Below are 18,142 nucleotides of genomic sequence, written 5' to 3'. Positions count from 1 at the left end.
GTAAACATAATACACATTTCCCCAGCGTATGTACAGTACACAGTGTTGCCAGATTCTGTGAGAGAAACAAGCAACCAGGTCTAGGAAAACCAGCCCAAAATAACTTGTAGATGAAGAGCTTGTAGATCGGCTACTTTCAAATAAAATCTTGCGGGGAAATTGTAATAAGCAGATCTGGCAACCCTGACAGTACAGTAACCAGGGTAAATCAGGCATAGGGTGAACTAGAATAAGTGCTCCTCGGAGCGCAGGTCTCCGCCAGGTCAGGTATAGGTTATTGTGGGGCAGCAATGTTTGAAATTTGCCAGTGAGGATGGAATATGAAATATCGGACCGATAAGTCTTGATCACATGACTGATAGAGATGATGTGTACCGATTACCAAAAGCAGTGAAAGCCTTATAGAACAATGGGCACCTATCAAAAAGATGTAAAGCAGGGAAGGGGATTCTCCTCTCCTCTCTCCCAGGTTGTGTTTGTTAACCTGCCTTTTGGTTTACACATTACACTGCTGCACATACACACTCGTACCCATGCACTGCCTACACACTGATTGCCATTCATATTTACTGACTTTATGTTGTTTATGTTTGCAGTTGTGTATTTCGTTTATCTTTAAATACATACATTTTTATATACGTGCTTGTAACTGTGCCTGTGTCTTCCTTTTGTTGCAACCCTGAGCCAGTTGTAACAAATACATATATGGGCATCCTCCTATAATTTGCTCCAATCCAATGCTCTGTAGTGGTAGGTAGGGTGGTGAGGCCATCGCCATGGTTACGGGCCGCCCAGCTGTGTGATGGCCCCGCGAGCTATGGAACAAACTCCCTCCCGGGTTGCCAGATCATGTGCGCATATCCCCCCACGGATGCGTCGACCGGGTATTGACTAGTATCTGTAATTACCCTCTTATTTATGGCTTGAAATATGGCTCTGAAAGGGGCAAGCAGAAGATACAGGCCTTGGGCAAGGCTACACTTAACGCTTGCTAGTCGATATTTAAGTTATAGTAGACGGTCAAAAAGTTATGTTTAGTATCGATGATGTCATACAGTGTATACGTCATCCCTGCCCAAATATGGGCAATCGGAGCCCTGTTGACTATTATATTAAAGTTAAAAGTATACAGCATGTGAATACAAATTACTGGGGTTCTATGTATGTTAGCCTACAGCCAACTGAAATTTGGCATTGATCGGTCCAGCAATTTCTGAGATCCGGCAGACACACAGACAACTGTCTGCCTGCCTGCCTGTCTGTTAAATGGCTCTCGAGCCATGGCATACCACACTATCCATGTTTGTTGACTCAGCTTGCCATTGCTTACCTGCTCTGAGTGCAGTCTTTAGCTGTGTGGAACTCCATATTTGGGCAAGACTGACATCATGTCTGATGATGCGTGATTCAATGCAGCTCGGCTTTAAAAGCTGATTCCACGTTGAGGGCCGCAGTGCAAATCTTGGCCACTGGATGTGCATTAGTAGTTTATAAACAGTGCTACACCATCACAATTATTTTAGAAGACTAGTATATAACATAAACATAAACAACACGTTTATTTTAACGTGTATGTATATTAGCCCATCATTTCTCTGTTAGCTTGAAAATTAGTGCGCTAGCTAACACATAAATAGCTAAAGCTCCCAAAAGGAAAACAAAGCAAATGATGAGCGTGGATAATGAGTGTGGCACCACAGGAGTCACCCCGACCACCTCTCCTACGTCCAGCAGTTGTATGTATACAAACAACAGTACGACAGCCGATGTCAGCAGCAGCCCTACGGTCACCAGAAAGACTTCAACCTCACCTGTGACTCTGACCCCATCAACAGATACCTCTGTATCCGATGCCTCACCCATTATAGTGACCCCGCGAACAGACACATCTTTATGCCATGGGTCAACCTCACCCACCACAGCAACCCTACCAACAGGCACATCAGCATCCGATGTCACAATATCACCCGCTCCAGCATCCCCATCATCAGACACATCTGTATCCGATGCCTCAACCACCACAGTGACCTCACCAACAGACACATCTGTGTCCATAACGGCTCCATCAGCAGAGACAAATGTTTCCGATGGCTCAGCCTCACCTGCCATAGCAACCCCGTCAGAAGATACATCTGTATCCCATGGCCCAGTGGATACAGATGTGTCTGCTATGGATACAGAAGTGTCTGCTATGGATACAGATGTATCCGCTATGGTGGGTGAGCCAACCTCAGCCGCCATAGCGAGCCCGTCATCAAACACACCTGTATCCGTAGTGACCCCACCAACAGACACATCTGTATCCCATGTTTCGACCTCACCTGTCGCAGCGGCCCTGTCACCAGACACATCTGTATCCAGTGTGTCAACCTCCCCTGTCACAGCAACCCCACAAACGGACACATCTGTATCCAGTGCACCAACCTCCCCTGTCACGGCGGCCCCGCCCGACGACGCCGACAAGGACGAGAAACCAGTTGTCACCGCGACGCCCCTGGCAGATCTGGTCATGCAGCTGGAGGATTACACCCCCACTATCCCCGACGCGGTGACGGGCTACTACCTGAACCGGGCCGGCTTCGAGGCGTCCGACCCCAGGATCCTCCGCCTGATCTCCCTCGCCTCTCAGAAGTTCATCTCGGACATCGCCAACGACGCGCTGCAGCACTGTAAGATGAAGGGCACGGCCTCCGCCGGGAGCTCCAGGACCAAGACAAAGGATAAGAAGTACACCTTGACCATGGAGGATCTGACTCCTGCCCTCGCGGAATACGGCGTCAATGTGAAGAAACCTTATTACTTCACATAGAGACGTCTTTTCTGTCCAAGAGGTTTGTTTGCTTCTCTTATTGTCCTTTTGTCTTTTGTGACCTGGTAGAGCTTGTTGACACCATTTGCAAGAACAAGTTTCCTCATGGTCATTTTGCCTTGTTTATGACGTGCGTTCTGTAGGAGACTAGTCATCTATAAGGGCTTGCATGGGTCTGTCTGTCTGTCTGTCTGTCTGTCTGTCTTGCAAACGTCTGCACCAACTTTTTTTTTCATGCACAGTGCCAGTAGGCCATAGCCTTGCACTTTTTTAAATTCTAAATATGTTTTAACAGTAAGATAACATTATTATTATTAAATCAATGGTACTCGGACCAGGCTGAAAAGTCCAAATAGCAAGTCATTTGTCATAGATACATCATAAATGACTGACGTCATAGACTGCCCACATGGAAGCCATTCCATTATTAAACCCTGTCTGTTTTTTTTTTTACTTTGCCTTGTGTTGTTTATGTAATTGCAATATTTATGGTAATGCATGTCCACCCCATCCATTTATCTGTTATGTGTTCGGAAATTTCCTGCAGCAATGCCAGGGACTCCCTGCTTCTAGTCTTTGATCACTACTTCAGCCCTATACTTAGTTGACCGGAGTCCCCCGCGGTTATACTAGGCCCCCCTGCTTTTTCCCAGTCAAGTCAAGTCTATCTTTATTGGACATTTAAAAACAATGTTGATCCAAAGTGCTTTCCAATCAAAGACTACCAGCGACAACATGATAGCCATGTGAGAAAAAAAAAAAAAAGATCAATCAATCAAAGTAAATCACAGTAAACAAAAAAGCACATAAAATCAAGAATATACAATTAAATAAATACAAAGAAGCATTCAATTAGATACTAATAAATTGTGAATACATGAAGTTGACTAGACAGAAGAACACAAACCATGGAGCGTCCTCAAACAGAGCTAAAAGAAAGAGAAAAAAGATGGTGGGTCTTTAGATTTGATTTAAATGAAATACATAGTGAGGCTGGACTTAATGTGGGACGGTAGACTCACAGTCTCCCCTGTCTGTCTTGTGGGCATTGGTTCCTTCCTCTCGCTGTGTGTTAAAAGGGAATCTCTCAAGCCAAGTCTGGAGCCATGTGGAACTCCATATTTGGGCAAGACTGACGTCAGCCTTGTGTCCGATGATGCAGTGATTTGATCCGTGTTCAAATAATGGACAATTACAGCGCAAAGTGTTGACACGCCCACACCGCAGTGCCCAAATATGGACTCCAGCAGCATCATGTGATGTCACACATACTGCTCATGGAAGACAGATCTATTGGGATTGGTCACTAACATCAGACAGAACACCAATCATATCAGTCAAAGAGCCGACCTTCATCATCTCACTGCTTCGCAAATTCACCTGATTGATCGTCGAGAGTTGCGCTCTAAACCCTACATCAGTGATCTCTGCCACGCATAGCGATCCAAGCACACATTCTATTCTACCCAGGGGTTATGGCAGGTCGGCGTGTGGCCCTGAAGGCCATCGACTGGGTGGCGTTCGCTGAGCGGGTGCCAGCCAACCAGAGGGGCATGTTCAACGCCTTGAAGACTCGCAGCGATGACATCGCCGCCAAGCTGGCCTCCGTTCCGGAGACGCCCGTGGCAATCGACTGGAGTCACTACAGACGTGCAGTGGTGGCCAGACCCGGGATGGTGGAGGAGTTCGAGAAGAAGTTCGGCGCCCTGCGGATCCCCGAGCCCGTCGACACGCAGACGGCTGCGATCGACGCACAGGAGACCGAGGCTGATGCCAGTGCGCTGGCCTACGCTGTGGAATCCAAGGCTCGTGTTGCTCAGTACAAAATGGAGCTGGATAAGTTCCAGAACATGATCCCCTTCGACCAAATGACCATCGAAGACCTCAATGACACCTTCCCCGAGACCAAGTTGGACAAGGTCAAGCACCCCTACTGGCCACACAAGCCCATTGCCGATCTGTAATCTATCTATTCACTGTGCACTTGCCCCACGATATATTATAGTCAGTGGTTCTAAAAACGTTTTGTCATTTCAAGGACCCCCAGCTCACTGTGCATTGTGTCCACGGACCCCCATAACTCAGAGAGTGTACAAATGATACCAAATGGATTTGGTTCCATTTGTACAGTCACTCTCAGAGTTACAATCATTTATCTGGGGACCCCCTGGAACCCCCTCAGGGACCCCTAAAGGTCCCGGGCCCCCAGTTTGAGAACCCTGAATTATAGACTTCAACGGGTAAAAAAAAGTCTTGAACTTCATGTGGTCAGTCTAAGACACCAGTCATCCATACCATATCTATAACGTATGACTCCATATTTGGGCAAGGTTTCAGCCTCAATCAACTGCCATTCACTTCCTCTTATAGACGGCCTGACTCTGAATCAGGCTAGCCCATGACATCATCCATGCCCATATTTTTGAGAATCTGAGCCCCGGTCACTTCCGTAACAAAAACTAGTTCATGGCTCCAATGTGGATCTCGGACGTGGCTCCACTGTGGATCAGACGCCATGTGACCAGCCTGTGACGTAAGTCATCTTTGATGCATGGTTCCAGATTTGGCCAAGGTCTCACCACGAGCACAGCACCCTTTATTTCCATTAAAAAGTATAATAAAACATGTGGGGGAGGGGGGGGTAGTTCTGTGGCCTACTGGCATTGTGCACAAAGGTTGACGCTGATGCAAAGGTGCAGAGGTTTGTGTGATTAGCTCCAGACACAGGAAAGAAACAGACACTAGGTGGCTACAGCCTCTTACAGAAAGCCTCATCGTAAAAAATGCACCGTGATTGATAGTCTAATTACATGGCCATTTCACCCATAATGCACTTGGACTGTATTTTTACCACATTCTTCAGTATAATTGATTCCCCCAATAAAGGGTTTGTTAGACCTTTTGTTGTAAATGCTTTGTTTTTTATTATCATTTTACAGTTGCCTAGAAGTGGAAAACACAGTATTTCACGAAGGAAACCTCTTCTAGTTCTCCAAAAATTTTCAAGCTGTCCTCTGAAAATTGCCTCTCGAAGTAAAAGTCTGGAATTCAAATTTTACTTGAGTAAAAGTACAAAAGTATTGGTATCAAAATGTACTTAAAGTACCAAAAGTAATAGTACAAAAATGTTTGAAAATAGCAGATCTACAAGCTCACAACGTGTCGCGATGCAACGCGTTGTGAGCTTGTAGATCGGCTATTTTCAAATGTTTAAAATGTGTGTGTGTGTGTGTGTGTGTGTGTGTGTGTCTGCCTGTCTGCCTGTCTGCTTGCCAGTCTGTCTGTCTGTCTGTCTGTCTGTCTGTCTGTCTGTCTGTCTGTCTGTCTGGAGGTATGAGTGAGTGGTTGCATGCGTTTGCATGTGTTTTCTTTCTCCTCTCACGTGTGTCTAGCTGTCAATCTCCCATCACATCATTAGTCATCATCACACCCACTAATCATCTCATTGCATCCAACCAATCAGAGTGGACTATCACACCTGCACTGTTCATTAATGGTAACTGAGGCAAGAGTTTGAAATAATCGTGATACTGATTTAAATATCACGGCCTCATGTCCCAATATGGAGATCCGTGAACTCTCTCATGTTTGATGTGTCATAGATGACTGATGTCTTTGACTTTCTACATTCCCTGAACAAGACCTTGCGTGGCCGAAACGTTGGTTTCCAAATAAATCCTGCATCGTGGCTACGAGTGTGCGGCCTTATTCTTTACTTTCATATTGACTTACCAAGGTCAGCAACACCTCACCAATACTGGTGTGCGCTCTCCTCCCTTTTGTTTGATGTCTTTGACTTTGACATCTTTATTGATAACAAAACATATGTAAAATGACATACGATACAATGTCACACCATTATCAGAAGGATAGACGCAAAAAAGCCAGCGGCGTATTGCCATTGCAGTCCTTTCATGTGTATGTGCGAATTATGTTGTGTTGCATGATGTGTATGTGTGTAATTGCACTTCCTAGTAATCCTAGTGCATGTCAGTCCAAACACAGACTGTCACAGTCTGGCCAACAAGGTCTCTGTTAACAGGTACTCCAACAAGTACCAGATGATAGACATCGCAGTACTGACGTCATAGTGCTGATGTCATAGTACTGGCATCATAGGCTGGTCTCCAAGACTATGACAATATGTAATGTCTAGATTATGTGGTCAGACGTCATCGGTTCAGTTGAGACCTCCACCTGCACTAGGCCAGTTTAGTTTGTATTGATATTGCACTGGTTAATTATACGTTTAGTATTTCATCACTGTTTCAAATCTGATCCAGAATGATGCAGAACGTGATCAACTCTGTGAAAGGCACGGCGCTCGGCGTGGCCGAGTTCCTCACGCCGGTCCTGAAGGAATCCAAGTTCCGAGAGACGGGAGTGATCACTCCGGAAGAGTTTGTGGCCGCGGGAGATCACCTGGTCCATCACTGCCCCACGTGGAGGTGGGCTTCGGGAGAACACACCATGGTCAAGCAGTATCTGCCTCGGGAGAAGCAGTTTCTGGTGACGCGCAGCGTCCCCTGCTACAAGCGATGTAAACAGATGGAGTATTGCGCCGACGAACTGGAGGCTGTAGTGGAGGAGGATGACGGAGACGGCGGCTGGGTGGACACCTACCGCAGCGCGAGCGCGTCAGGAGCAGTGGCGGACGGTGTGCGGGAAATGTCGCCGGACGCCGAGGATGGCGCGAGGACGAGCGTGAATTCCGGAGAGTGTGGTGACGACGAAGACGGAGAGACAGCGGATATGGACGAGTACGAAGAGAGCGGCCTGTTGGGAACGGAAACCGACGAGGCGACCTTGAACTCGAGCAAAATAACGGGTTCCGCCACCGAAGCTACAGCGGAGGCCGCCACCGCCGCCACCGAAGACGGCGTTCTTCAGACCAGAACGTACGACCTGTACGTCACGTACGACAAGTACTACCAGACGCCTCGACTCTGGCTCTTCGGCTACGACGAGGCCAGGCGGCCGCTCACCGCGGACCAGATGTACGAGGACATGAGCCAGGACCACGCCAGGAGGACGGTCACCGTGGAGAGTCACCCGCACATCCCGTCCCCCGCCATGTGCTCCATCCACCCCTGCAGGCACGCCGAGGTCATGAAGAAGATCATCGACACGGTGGCCGAGGGAGGGAGGAGGAGCGAGCTGGAGGTACACATGTACCTCATGGTTTTCTTGAAGTTTGTTCAGGCCGTCATTCCCACCATAGAATACGACTTCACGAGGCACTTCACTATGTAGGGCATAGAGTTAATGCCCTACATAGTGCCTTTGATACATTTTGTCATCGATATGTGTTTATAATGTGTTTATAGCCATGTGTCACGTGAAGCTTGACCAATCACTTTGTTGATGGGTCTGACCAATGAGAACGTTGACGGGTCTGACCAATCAGAACGTTGACGGGTCTGACCAATCAGAACGTTGACGGGTATGACCAATCAGAACGTTGACGGTGAACACGGACAAAGTCAGGTATAGAGCAGGATCCCGCTCTAGCGCCACTAAAAATAATAGAGAGGGCACCGAATATCCCCTCCCATCCACTTGCATTGAGTTGCTCACCCAGCGCACGAGGCAAATTCAACCCTTCTTCCGGGTTGGAAATGTGATGGGTGAGGCCTATTTGGGGGGCTTCTGCGCGTCACTTTTGTGACGCATTTTGCGTCACAGAGGTGCTCAGCCGCATGTGCAAGCTTGTGAGTCGAGCCCATTGGTCGAAACCGTTTTCGCTCGTTCATGTAGAGTGGCCCTAGCTGCTGCATGAATGGCCAGCATGTTCAATGCGCTTCAATCAGTGGTGTAAAGTAACTAATTACATTTACTCAAGAACTGTACTTAAGTACAATTTTGAGGTATTTGTACTTTACTTGAGTATATGACCGGACAATTTTGTCAACGGGGGGGGGGGGGTGGTGTGCTGCTCGAGAAAAAAAGGACGGTCTGCTTCCAAATTCCGCCAATTTTTGCCGTTTCTTTTTCTCTCACGCCGTTTGGTGAAGCCTCCAAGGTTGGTGCCCTGTGCTGCGCTGCTTTTATCCGCCAGATTTGGACGTTCGCGGCACATTTTGCACCATTACGGTGCGTTCATCATCGGTGACGAGTGCCTCTAACAGCCGCTGCTGGCTGCGTGCAGCAGGCAATGCGAGGCGATGCCAGACACTGACACAATAACGTGCAGCATGTGTCCTCGTTCTCCAGGCTTTTATTTTTTAGTTTTGCTAAAAAATAAAAGCTTGGAAATTCCTGTCCCAGCTGTTGGTACGCAAAAGCGCCTCGCGTCGTCTGATGTGGTGCGCATTATTTATTTTGGATGCGCATGCGCACCTGCGCGCTAGTTATGTGCACCCCTGATTATAAAACATTCATTAACCACTTCAGCCCTATGTTATGCCAAGGCTATTTGAAAATAGCCGATCTACAAGCTCACAACGCGTTGCATCGTGACGCGTTGTGAGCTTGTAGATCTGCTATTTTCAAATATTTTAGTACTTTTACTTTTGGTACTTTAAGTACATTTTGATGCCAATACTTTTGCACTTTTACTCAAGTGAATTTTGAATTCCGGACTTTTACTTGTAACGGAGCACTTCTACATTGCAGTATTGGTACTTTTACTCAAGTAAAGCAATTGAGTACTTTTTCCACCACTGGTCCCGAGTAAGCATCCCTTAATTATACATTTGGTTTTCCATTATTATTACTAGAGGTTTGGCCCTCACATCTATAGGCCCGATCAAAAGATACCGCGGCCAGAAAGAAGGAAAGCTGCTGTGGCTAAAATGTTAACTCATTGAGTGCCAGAATTTTTTATTTTTTTTAAACGCTTGACAATTCTGGCACTCAATTTTACTACCTATGAGTATGTAAAAGAACAGAAACGAATAAACAAAAAATATTTAAAAATGATGTTGTCCCAGTGCCAGAGTTTTTTTCACAAAAAACAAAAAGTGCTTAGGAAGCGAGATACAGCCTTTTTCAGTTCTAAGTTAAACAAGGAGTGGATGGAGCTGCACACCTTCAGATGATGATATCTTGGGTTCTGAACATGTTTTTCAAAAATCTATTTTTTTTTTTCATTTTTATGCAAATTTTTCAAAAACACGTCAAACACATTGATGGCACGTTGAGCCATAGCGCTAAAAACACGTGAAACACGTTAATGGCACTCAGTGAGTTAAGATGTAGTAGAAAATGTAGTTTTTTTTATATTAACCGTACAATATGTAAGTACATTGAAGGCGGGAAAAGAAGCCTATATTATAGCCAGAGCTCTGATCAACAGTCTGGGGCAAGTTGTTCCTGTGTTGACCAACCCCTGACACATTTTGGAGGTCATTTCAATTAAAGTAGTAGGATAGGATAGGTAGATTCAAAACAAATTCAAACATTTTTCTAATGAATTTAATAAAAAAAGACATAAAAGAAATTAAGAGCAGTGAACAAGGAAAGACTGCTTTCATGTATTATGCTCCACACAAATGGAACAAACTTCAGGATTCTCTGAAACTGGTGCGATTGGTCTCAATTGAGACATTTAGGGTGCTTCTCGAGGACCCACTACATAGCGATTGCACCTGCTTCAAGTTGTGAAAATAGCAGATCTACAAGCTCACAACGTGTCGCGATGTGACGCGTTGTGAGCTTTGTAGATCGGCTATGTTCAAATAAAATCTTGCGGGGAAATTATAATAAGCAGATCTGGCAACCCTGAATGTAACAAGCACTCTAATAGGCTGAGGACATAAGGCAATAAGGCACAGTGAAGCTGCAGTGTTAGGAGAGTAGGAGTTAGGCAGCAATGTCAATTTGGCCAAGAAAATGACTTGGGCATTGATGCTACAAGGCTAACGTTATGATTTGTTTTGCTGTGGTTGTTTAATTGTCTGGTGTGGATTTGGGACTGTAGTCGATGAGGTTCTTGTCCAGGGTCTCCACTTGGAACCAGGGCCCGTCTCCCCTGCTCCTCATGTGTCGGCGCACCTCCAGCTGCGTCCGTCTCATCTCCGCCTTCTGCTGCTCCACGTGTATGGCAGCCATCATCTTCTCGTAGTCTTTGACGGGGCTGTCGTAAACGTTCCGCGCGATCCACCTGGTGATCGGGTGCTTGTAGTACTCCCAGTGTTCCGGTTCGTAGCCCTCCGGGATCTCGGTCGCCAGTTTCGCCTCGCCGACGAACACGTTGACGCACGTGACGAGCACCGCCGTCGGAATACCGGTCAGAAGAACGTAAAATTTCAACAAGTGGAGAAACCGCCGGTCGTAGTAGTCGCTGGGTTTGATCACAAACATTGTCTTCCTGTGAGCCCGGCGGACTGCGACTCTGTCTGTCCGAGAAATGGTCCTTGACAGTAAATTCACCATGTTGTTTCCGTGTTTGAGAGGATTCAGTCTGGCTGCGAAGGCAGCAGCAGACCGCAGAACACTCATACCCACCATTACTGCCCGAGGAACGGACAGTCCGACCACATTGAACTTTTTGGAACTTTAATTTTATACCGGGAGTCAACGTGGGTTGGACTGGACTGAAACTAATGCCCAAATATGGACATGTCTGACATCATAGTACTGATGTCGTAGATGGCTGACGTAATGATGTCACCAGGGGAGTTTGCATCAGACTGAAACCTTTTCCAAATATGGAGATGACTGATGTCATAGTACTGATGTCATAGACCAGTGGTTCTCAGAGTGGGGTCCGGAGACGCCCAGGGTCCTTGAAGGGGTTCCAGTGGGTCCCCAGCCAAATTAGTTAACACTAGAGGTTTGGGCCGCTATGCGGCCCTCACACCTACGTCACAACACCAATCCGACTGATATGCTCATAGATGGAGATCTCTGTATTTGTCAGTCCATGTCCCTTTTATGGCCATATATGGAGATCTCTGATGTCATCAGTATATATATATCCCCATACATAGGCGTGCCCCCTTTTGTACCCATATATGGAGCTGACTGATTTGTGTGCACCTAATGCCTTGATGACACATTGCGGTTAGTCAACACACTCCATATGTGGGCTTAGCTACATTGGTAACTCAGGGGTCAGAGGTCCTTAAGCCAAACTTAATATAGAATGGCATCAAAGTCAATCAGTTTGAACACTTCTTTAACCTATTTTAAACTTAGGCAATTAAAAAATAACCGATCTAAAAGCTTTTAGATCGGATATTTTTGAAGAAAATGTGAACAATCTTTACATTTTTTTTTGAAAAAACAACATTTTAACAAATCTTTTATGGGATTCACATCTCCCATCTTTTCATATAGGAGTCTGTGGCCAAATTTTCATATTAATTCACCGGTTCTTGACAGGAACACCATGGTCATTGATGACTGACGTCACAGTACTGATGATGTCAGATGGCTGATGCAATGATTTCAAAGAAGAAAATAAAAATGATAAATATGAAAGAAAGGAACACGTTCCTGACCTTTGATCTTTGCTGCCATGGACTTTGTTCTCAGCGGCGTGGCCGGCTGCGGCGCGTGTCTCTTCACCAACCCACTGGAGGTCGCCAAGACGCGCATGCAACTGCAGGGCGAGCTCCAAAGCCGGGGCACGTACCGGGTCTACTACCGGAACGTCTTCCATGCCTTCTACACCATCGGCAAAGTGGACGGCCTGGCCGGCCTGCAGAAGGGCCTGGTGCCGGGACTCCTGTACCAGTTCCTCATGAACGGAATGAGGCTGGGCTCCTACGGTGTCATGGAGTCCTCGGGTCTCACCCGCGCCCCCGACGGCAGGGTCAGCGGCGTCAAAAGCACGCTGGCGGGGGCGCTGGCCGGGGCCGCCGGCGCCGTGATGGGCAGCCCCGCCTACATGGTGAAGACCCACCTCCAGAGCCAGTCGATGCCGTCCATCGCCGTCGGACACCAGTACGCGCACCGGGGGATGACCCACGCTCTGATAGCCATCTGGCAGGAGCACGGCGTTATGGGGCTGTGGCGGGGCGCCACCGCCGCCGTGCCCAGGGTCGCGGTGGGGTCCGCCGCTCAGCTGTCCACGTTCTCGTCCGCCAAGGAGCTGGTGGTCGACCTGCGGCTGTTTCCAGAAGACAGCTGGCTGGTGGCGCTGAGCGCGGGCATGATGAGCAGCGTGGCGGTGGTGGCGGCCATGACGCCGTTCGACGTGGTGTGCACCAGGCTCTACAACCAGCCCGTGGACCACGCGGGCGGCGGTCGGCTCTACGGAGGCGTGGTCGACTGCTTCGCCAAGACCCTGCGGAAGGAGGGCGTGACGGGGCTCTACAAGGGCCTGGGAGCCTCGTATTTCCGCGTGGGCCCTCACGTCGTTCTGTCTCTGCTGCTCTGGGACGAGCTGAGGAAGCTCCACAGGCAGTACACGTCAAGCAAGGCACTGTGACTAAAACTAACTAAAATGAAAACATTATAACTAACTGAAATACAAAAGTTTAACGGGGCTTTATTACAAAAAAGAGAAAGAGAAACAAAGATAACCAACTGAAACTGTATTGTGTCTTTACAAAGCATAATCATAGGGAAAATGTCCATATTTAGACAATACGTAATAATAATAAATTGCATTACACACTTTTCATTTGAAACAAATCTCAAAGGGCTGCATGGCATAAAAAGTCATCAAAAGAAATGAACAATAAAAAAAAGTCATACATATAAGCCTAATATTCTGGGTGTATATGACATCTATCTTCCAATTTGTCAGCTGTGCCAGTTTTAACCACATGGCCTATGTGGTTGTCAACGAATTCCGAAAATCATACGAAACATGATATTGAAAATAGTAAATCCAATCCACAAGCTTGCATTGCGACGCGTTGCGTGTGTTCCGACCTGGCATCCCTATTTTGTGCATGCCAAATCACTAGAACTTGTCTGGGCGCTATGCTGCCCTCACATTAGTCTCGCGTAGCCAGACAACTATTCCACAATCTCTGAATGCTATATAGAGTCTGGAACTACACCTCCCGAAATCCGAGAGAGGAAACTGGCACTTCCGTTCACGAAAATATATTTTTAAATATCTTTACATTTTATTTCCATTTCTGCTAAGCAGCAAGCTAGATATACTTAGATGATTTAGATTTATATCAGGATAAATTTGCGCATCTGTAAAAATGAAACGGAGGTGGGGAGGAGGCTTCACATCCGGTTTAAAATGTAATCATGATCAGAGTCCCAGACTGTATGACCGGAAACATTTGAAAATTGTGGGAGGCAACAGTCTGGCCACGCGAGACTACCCTCACATCTATGTCGCACCGCCGATCCGACCTATGCCCATATATGGGCAGGACCCCCATTTGACACAATTTTCATTTCTGGCACCCCAATTTACACTGTAAAATCCTCAGTGCTTATTTGACTCCTAGTGTGTTCAAATGGAACAAAAGGAACCCTCACAGATCCATTTGGTCATGTCCATATTTGTACACTCTCAGAGTTACAGACCCCGTAAGTGGCCACTTGGACCCTTGATGGTCCCCAGACCCGATGTTGAGAACACGTGGTTTAGACAAGTCGTTCTCAAAGTGGCGTCCGGGGCGGGACCCTTGCATGTCTGTAACTCTGGGAGTGTACACATGGTTCCATTTGGTACAAAATGGTTCCAAATGGTTCCATTTGGTGTACAAATAGTTCCATTTGTACACTCCCAGAGTTATAAGGGTTCTTGACGTTTAAAGGTCGAGAACCACTGGTTTAGACCTCATTGGTAACACCTAGACAGGGAGGTCTGCCCAGAAGGCCATATTTTCGGGTTTGTGTTACGTCACCACACAGGCATAGGGTCTATATAATAACATTCCAGCAGCTCTTAGAACACGAGGAACCCTACCAAATAGCATACTTTTGACTTAACGAATTACAACGTGTAATTGGAATCTCATAGATTAGAAGGCCGGTCATTTTGAAATACTTTTAACTTATATGGTCGAGGGAGAGATGGCAAAAGAGAAGGAAGCGGAAACGGTAGAAAAGTCGACCGAAAAGCAGCAGGAGGAGATTCCCGAAAGGCCGGAGGAGGAGGTGTTGCGGATGGACGCGAAGAAGAAGAAGAAGAAAGAAGAGCCGGAGCAAAACACGTCCGACGACGTGCTCCCGGGGAGCTTCGACGAGTCGGCCGCCAGGCAACTCCTGCACGAACAGCGGCAGGGCGTGGTGTGGGACGCCAAGGAGACGGAGATACTGGAGCGGCTCTCCGCCGAGTACGAGGAGGCGGCGGCGGCCACGAGGGAGGCGGAAGAGGCGGCAAGGGGGGGGGACAACAACGGTGAGAAGGAGCCGCTGGTGAGGGAGGACATGATCTCCGACATCCAGGAGAGGCTGGACGCCAGCAAGAGGCAGCTGACGGAGGTGCGCAACGTGGGCGACGGCTTCGACGCCACGGAGGCGCGCATCCTGGCGGAGATGTCCCAGATGCAGGAGAAGTGGGAGGAGCAGAAGGCGCAGATGCTGGAGGACCTGTCGCAGCAGATGCAGTCGTGGGACCAGAAGGGAACGCAGCTGCGGGAGGACCTGAGGTCGCAGCTGCAGGAGGGCATCGACGAGAGGCACGAGAGGCAGTCGCAGATGAAGGAGCGCTTTGACAAGAAATGACCTAGGGTTGCCAGGTCTGCTTATTATAATTTCCCTGCAAGATTATATTTAGAAAATAGCCGATCTGCAAGCTCCCAACGCGTCGGGTTAGGGCGTTGCGAGCCTGTAGATCTGCTATTTTCAAATAGCTGATGTATATGTTAGAAGTGCTCACGTGGCCCATAGTCGCTTCTTTTGGCCTGGTTTTCCTAGTCCTGGTTGCTTGTTTCTCTCATAGAATCTGGCAACACTGGAAATGACCCTTAGACGAGTCATTCTTTATATTCATTTCAAGGACCACAGGGTTTGATATGGTACTGAAGTCATTTGTTGACCGGGATCCCCAGGGTACGTAGTCCCCTCCTTTTTTTACCAATTCTCAATTGAAAATAGGCAATCTACAAGCCTCCAAGCTCGTTGGGTAACAAGTATGTATGAATTCCGACAGCGAAGGCTTTGATTTATTTTTGATATTTTGATATTTTTTATTGGCTTAGCACATCCTTCACCTTTTTTTAGATTAGATTGTCAGGTCGCGAGTGGTGGAAAGTAACTAAGTACATTTACTTAAGTACTGTACTTCAGTACAATTTTGAGGTATTTGTACTTTACTTGAGTATTTCCAATGTCCAATACTTTTACTTCTACTCCACTACATCTCAGAATCACTTTTTTGCTTAAAGGACAACTTCACCACTTTTCAACACATCTTCATATAATAGGTCCTCACTAATGCTCATGATAAAATGGTACAATTTTTTTCAAATCAGTCTGTGTCTCATAGGAGGGCTGTAGACAGTTCAGAAACCTGTCTACCAGTGACATCATCGATGGGGAATCCAAGCTAATAGAAACTGCAGGCTTTGTATTCCTGGAAAGTTGCAATGCAATAATAGATCCCATTGTTCTCACCTTAATAAAAAATCGGAATAAAAAAATTGTAATCTTTCTGGAAAAAAAAATCCTGCCTAACTATGATGTCACTGGTAGACGGGTTTCTGGACTGTCCACAGCCCTCCTATGAGACACAGACCAAGTAGAAAAAAATGGTATCATTTTATCAGGAGCATTAGTGAGGACCTATTATATGAAGATAGATTGAAAAGTGGTGAAGTCGTCCTTTAATCGCCCCATGGAGACTTGAATTCATGGAGATTTTTTTTGTTTTTGTCGCATTCCTGAGTCAATAATTTGATGTCCGGCGGAAAGGTGCTAATGTCTCCGGTAGGAGACTCAAAAAGTGTCCACGGAGTCTCCTACCGCAGAGTCCGCCGGTTATCAAATTATTGGCTTAGGAATGCGACAAAAACAGAACATCTCCAAGAATTCAAGGCTTCATGGGGTGTGTAATGGATAGAAAATAACCCAATGTTTTGGGTGAACTACTCCTTATTCAAATCACGTTTTATAATGGAATTTAATAGGGCTCTGGTTGTCCAAATTTGGGCACGGACGACTTATATACAATTGATAAATTTCTTACTATCTACCATATACTAGCTAACATCTTTCAGAGCCAAGCCGTCTAGAAGAAGATGTAAAATTGCAATCCAAACGGGCTGAAACCATACTGACACCATTGCAATCCGAGACAATCTTGTTTTTGTTGTATTTAGTGTATAGGTGCCACATTGTACTTTGTATTCTATATATATATATATATATATATATATATATATATCTACCTTACAATTGGAATCTACAGTCATAGGCGAGAATGTTTGTACGTTTGTACAACACCGCGCTGCGCACTGCGCATGCGTGGACACACTTTCCCTAACCAATTACACGCCATTTCACGCTTACAACTCCTGGACATGGCAACCCCGTCAACCCCCGCCCCCCCATCCAAATACTGTCTGTCTGACTCTTTGGGAGGGTTGCACGCAGCGAACGCCGTCTCGCTGGGCTGAGCGGGCTGCTTCATCAATCTGTGCCGCACATTCTGGTCCTGCAAGAACCTGTGTGAATAGATAGATAGATGAACGGGTGAAATGTGTCCGTCTCTCAGTTTGCTTTCGTTTTCGGTTTGTGTCTCGAAACAAACACTGCTGTTGCTCTCGCTTTTGGTTTGCGTGTCGAAAACGTCTACAGCCTACTACACAAGAGCCTCGCGCCAGCGACTAGACGGAAGGGTCGCGTAGCGACCCGCACCTCTAGTATATATATATATATATATATATATATATATATATATATATATATATATATATATATATATATATATATATATATATATATATATATATATATGTGTATCATTATTTATACAAGACTTGGTCATGGTATACTATACAGTAATGCAGTGGTTCTCAAACATTTTTGAACTCTCTATCACCAGCTTATTTCAAACAATCCTCTGGAAACACCCCACCCCCCCCACCATATCTAATAGATAGCATAACACATTATTATATTTTAAAAAGCATACATTTTAACATTACTGAAAGCCGCCAGTTATTATCACACATGGTACTCAATGGAGGCTGGATTGGCTTGAAACTTTGCCCAAGTAAGGACTATTGACATAGTACTGATGTCATAGACGACTAACTTAATGACCATACGGCTTCATGGCGCGCACGCATGACTTCCAAGATCCGCATTGGAAGCCACTCCGTTATTAGACCATGTCTTGTTTTAACCCATTAAGGCCTGAGGTTCAGATTCTACAAAATGTCTTCTAAATCCTAACAGTTAAAAAAAACAAAACGCACTTTACCCTTCTTCACGTCTTGCTTTATTCGGTTCAGAGCTTCTTTT

General features: G+C 46.4%; 4 protein-coding genes across 4 annotated transcripts; 3 read left to right on the top strand and 1 right to left on the bottom strand.

The window, feature by feature from the left end:
* Nucleotides 1-4,284: 4,284 nt before the first annotated feature.
* On the top strand, nucleotides 4,285-4,773 carry LOC311035808 (ATP synthase subunit d, mitochondrial-like; the record flags this gene model as incomplete). Its single annotated transcript, XM_084044266.1, has 1 exon — nucleotides 4,285-4,773. One exon carries the CDS (start codon nucleotides 4,285-4,287, stop codon nucleotides 4,771-4,773), a length of 489 nt encoding a protein of 162 aa, XP_083900392.1.
* Nucleotides 4,774-7,096: 2,323 nt separating this feature from the next.
* LOC311035801 (ubiquitin-like-conjugating enzyme ATG3) lies at nucleotides 7,097-8,062 on the top strand (the record flags this gene model as incomplete). The annotated part of the gene is made up of 1 exon (XM_084044258.1): nucleotides 7,097-8,062. The coding sequence occupies one exon, from the start codon at nucleotides 7,097-7,099 to the stop codon at nucleotides 8,060-8,062; it is 966 nt and encodes a 321-aa protein (XP_083900384.1).
* Nucleotides 8,063-10,699: 2,637 nt separating this feature from the next.
* LOC311035807 (NADH dehydrogenase [ubiquinone] 1 beta subcomplex subunit 5, mitochondrial-like) lies at nucleotides 10,700-11,260 on the bottom strand (the record flags this gene model as incomplete). Its single annotated transcript, XM_084044265.1, has 1 exon — nucleotides 10,700-11,260. The coding sequence occupies one exon, from the start codon at nucleotides 11,258-11,260 to the stop codon at nucleotides 10,700-10,702; it is 561 nt and encodes a 186-aa protein (XP_083900391.1).
* A 1,012-nt stretch (nucleotides 11,261-12,272) lies between these two features.
* LOC311036922 (solute carrier family 25 member 35-like) lies at nucleotides 12,273-13,187 on the top strand (the record flags this gene model as incomplete). The annotated part of the gene is made up of 1 exon (XM_084045932.1): nucleotides 12,273-13,187. The coding sequence occupies one exon, from the start codon at nucleotides 12,273-12,275 to the stop codon at nucleotides 13,185-13,187; it is 915 nt and encodes a 304-aa protein (XP_083902058.1).
* Between the last annotated feature and the right edge of the window lie 4,955 nt (nucleotides 13,188-18,142).

The sequence above is a fragment of the Gymnoscopelus microlampas genome, assembly GCF_963454915.1.
Source record: "Gymnoscopelus microlampas genome assembly, chromosome: 20".
In the NCBI taxonomy this organism is placed as follows: Eukaryota; Metazoa; Chordata; class Actinopteri; order Myctophiformes; family Myctophidae; genus Gymnoscopelus; species Gymnoscopelus microlampas.
The sequence above is the reverse complement of the archived record's forward strand: the minus strand, read 5'-3'. Positions and strand labels throughout refer to the sequence as shown.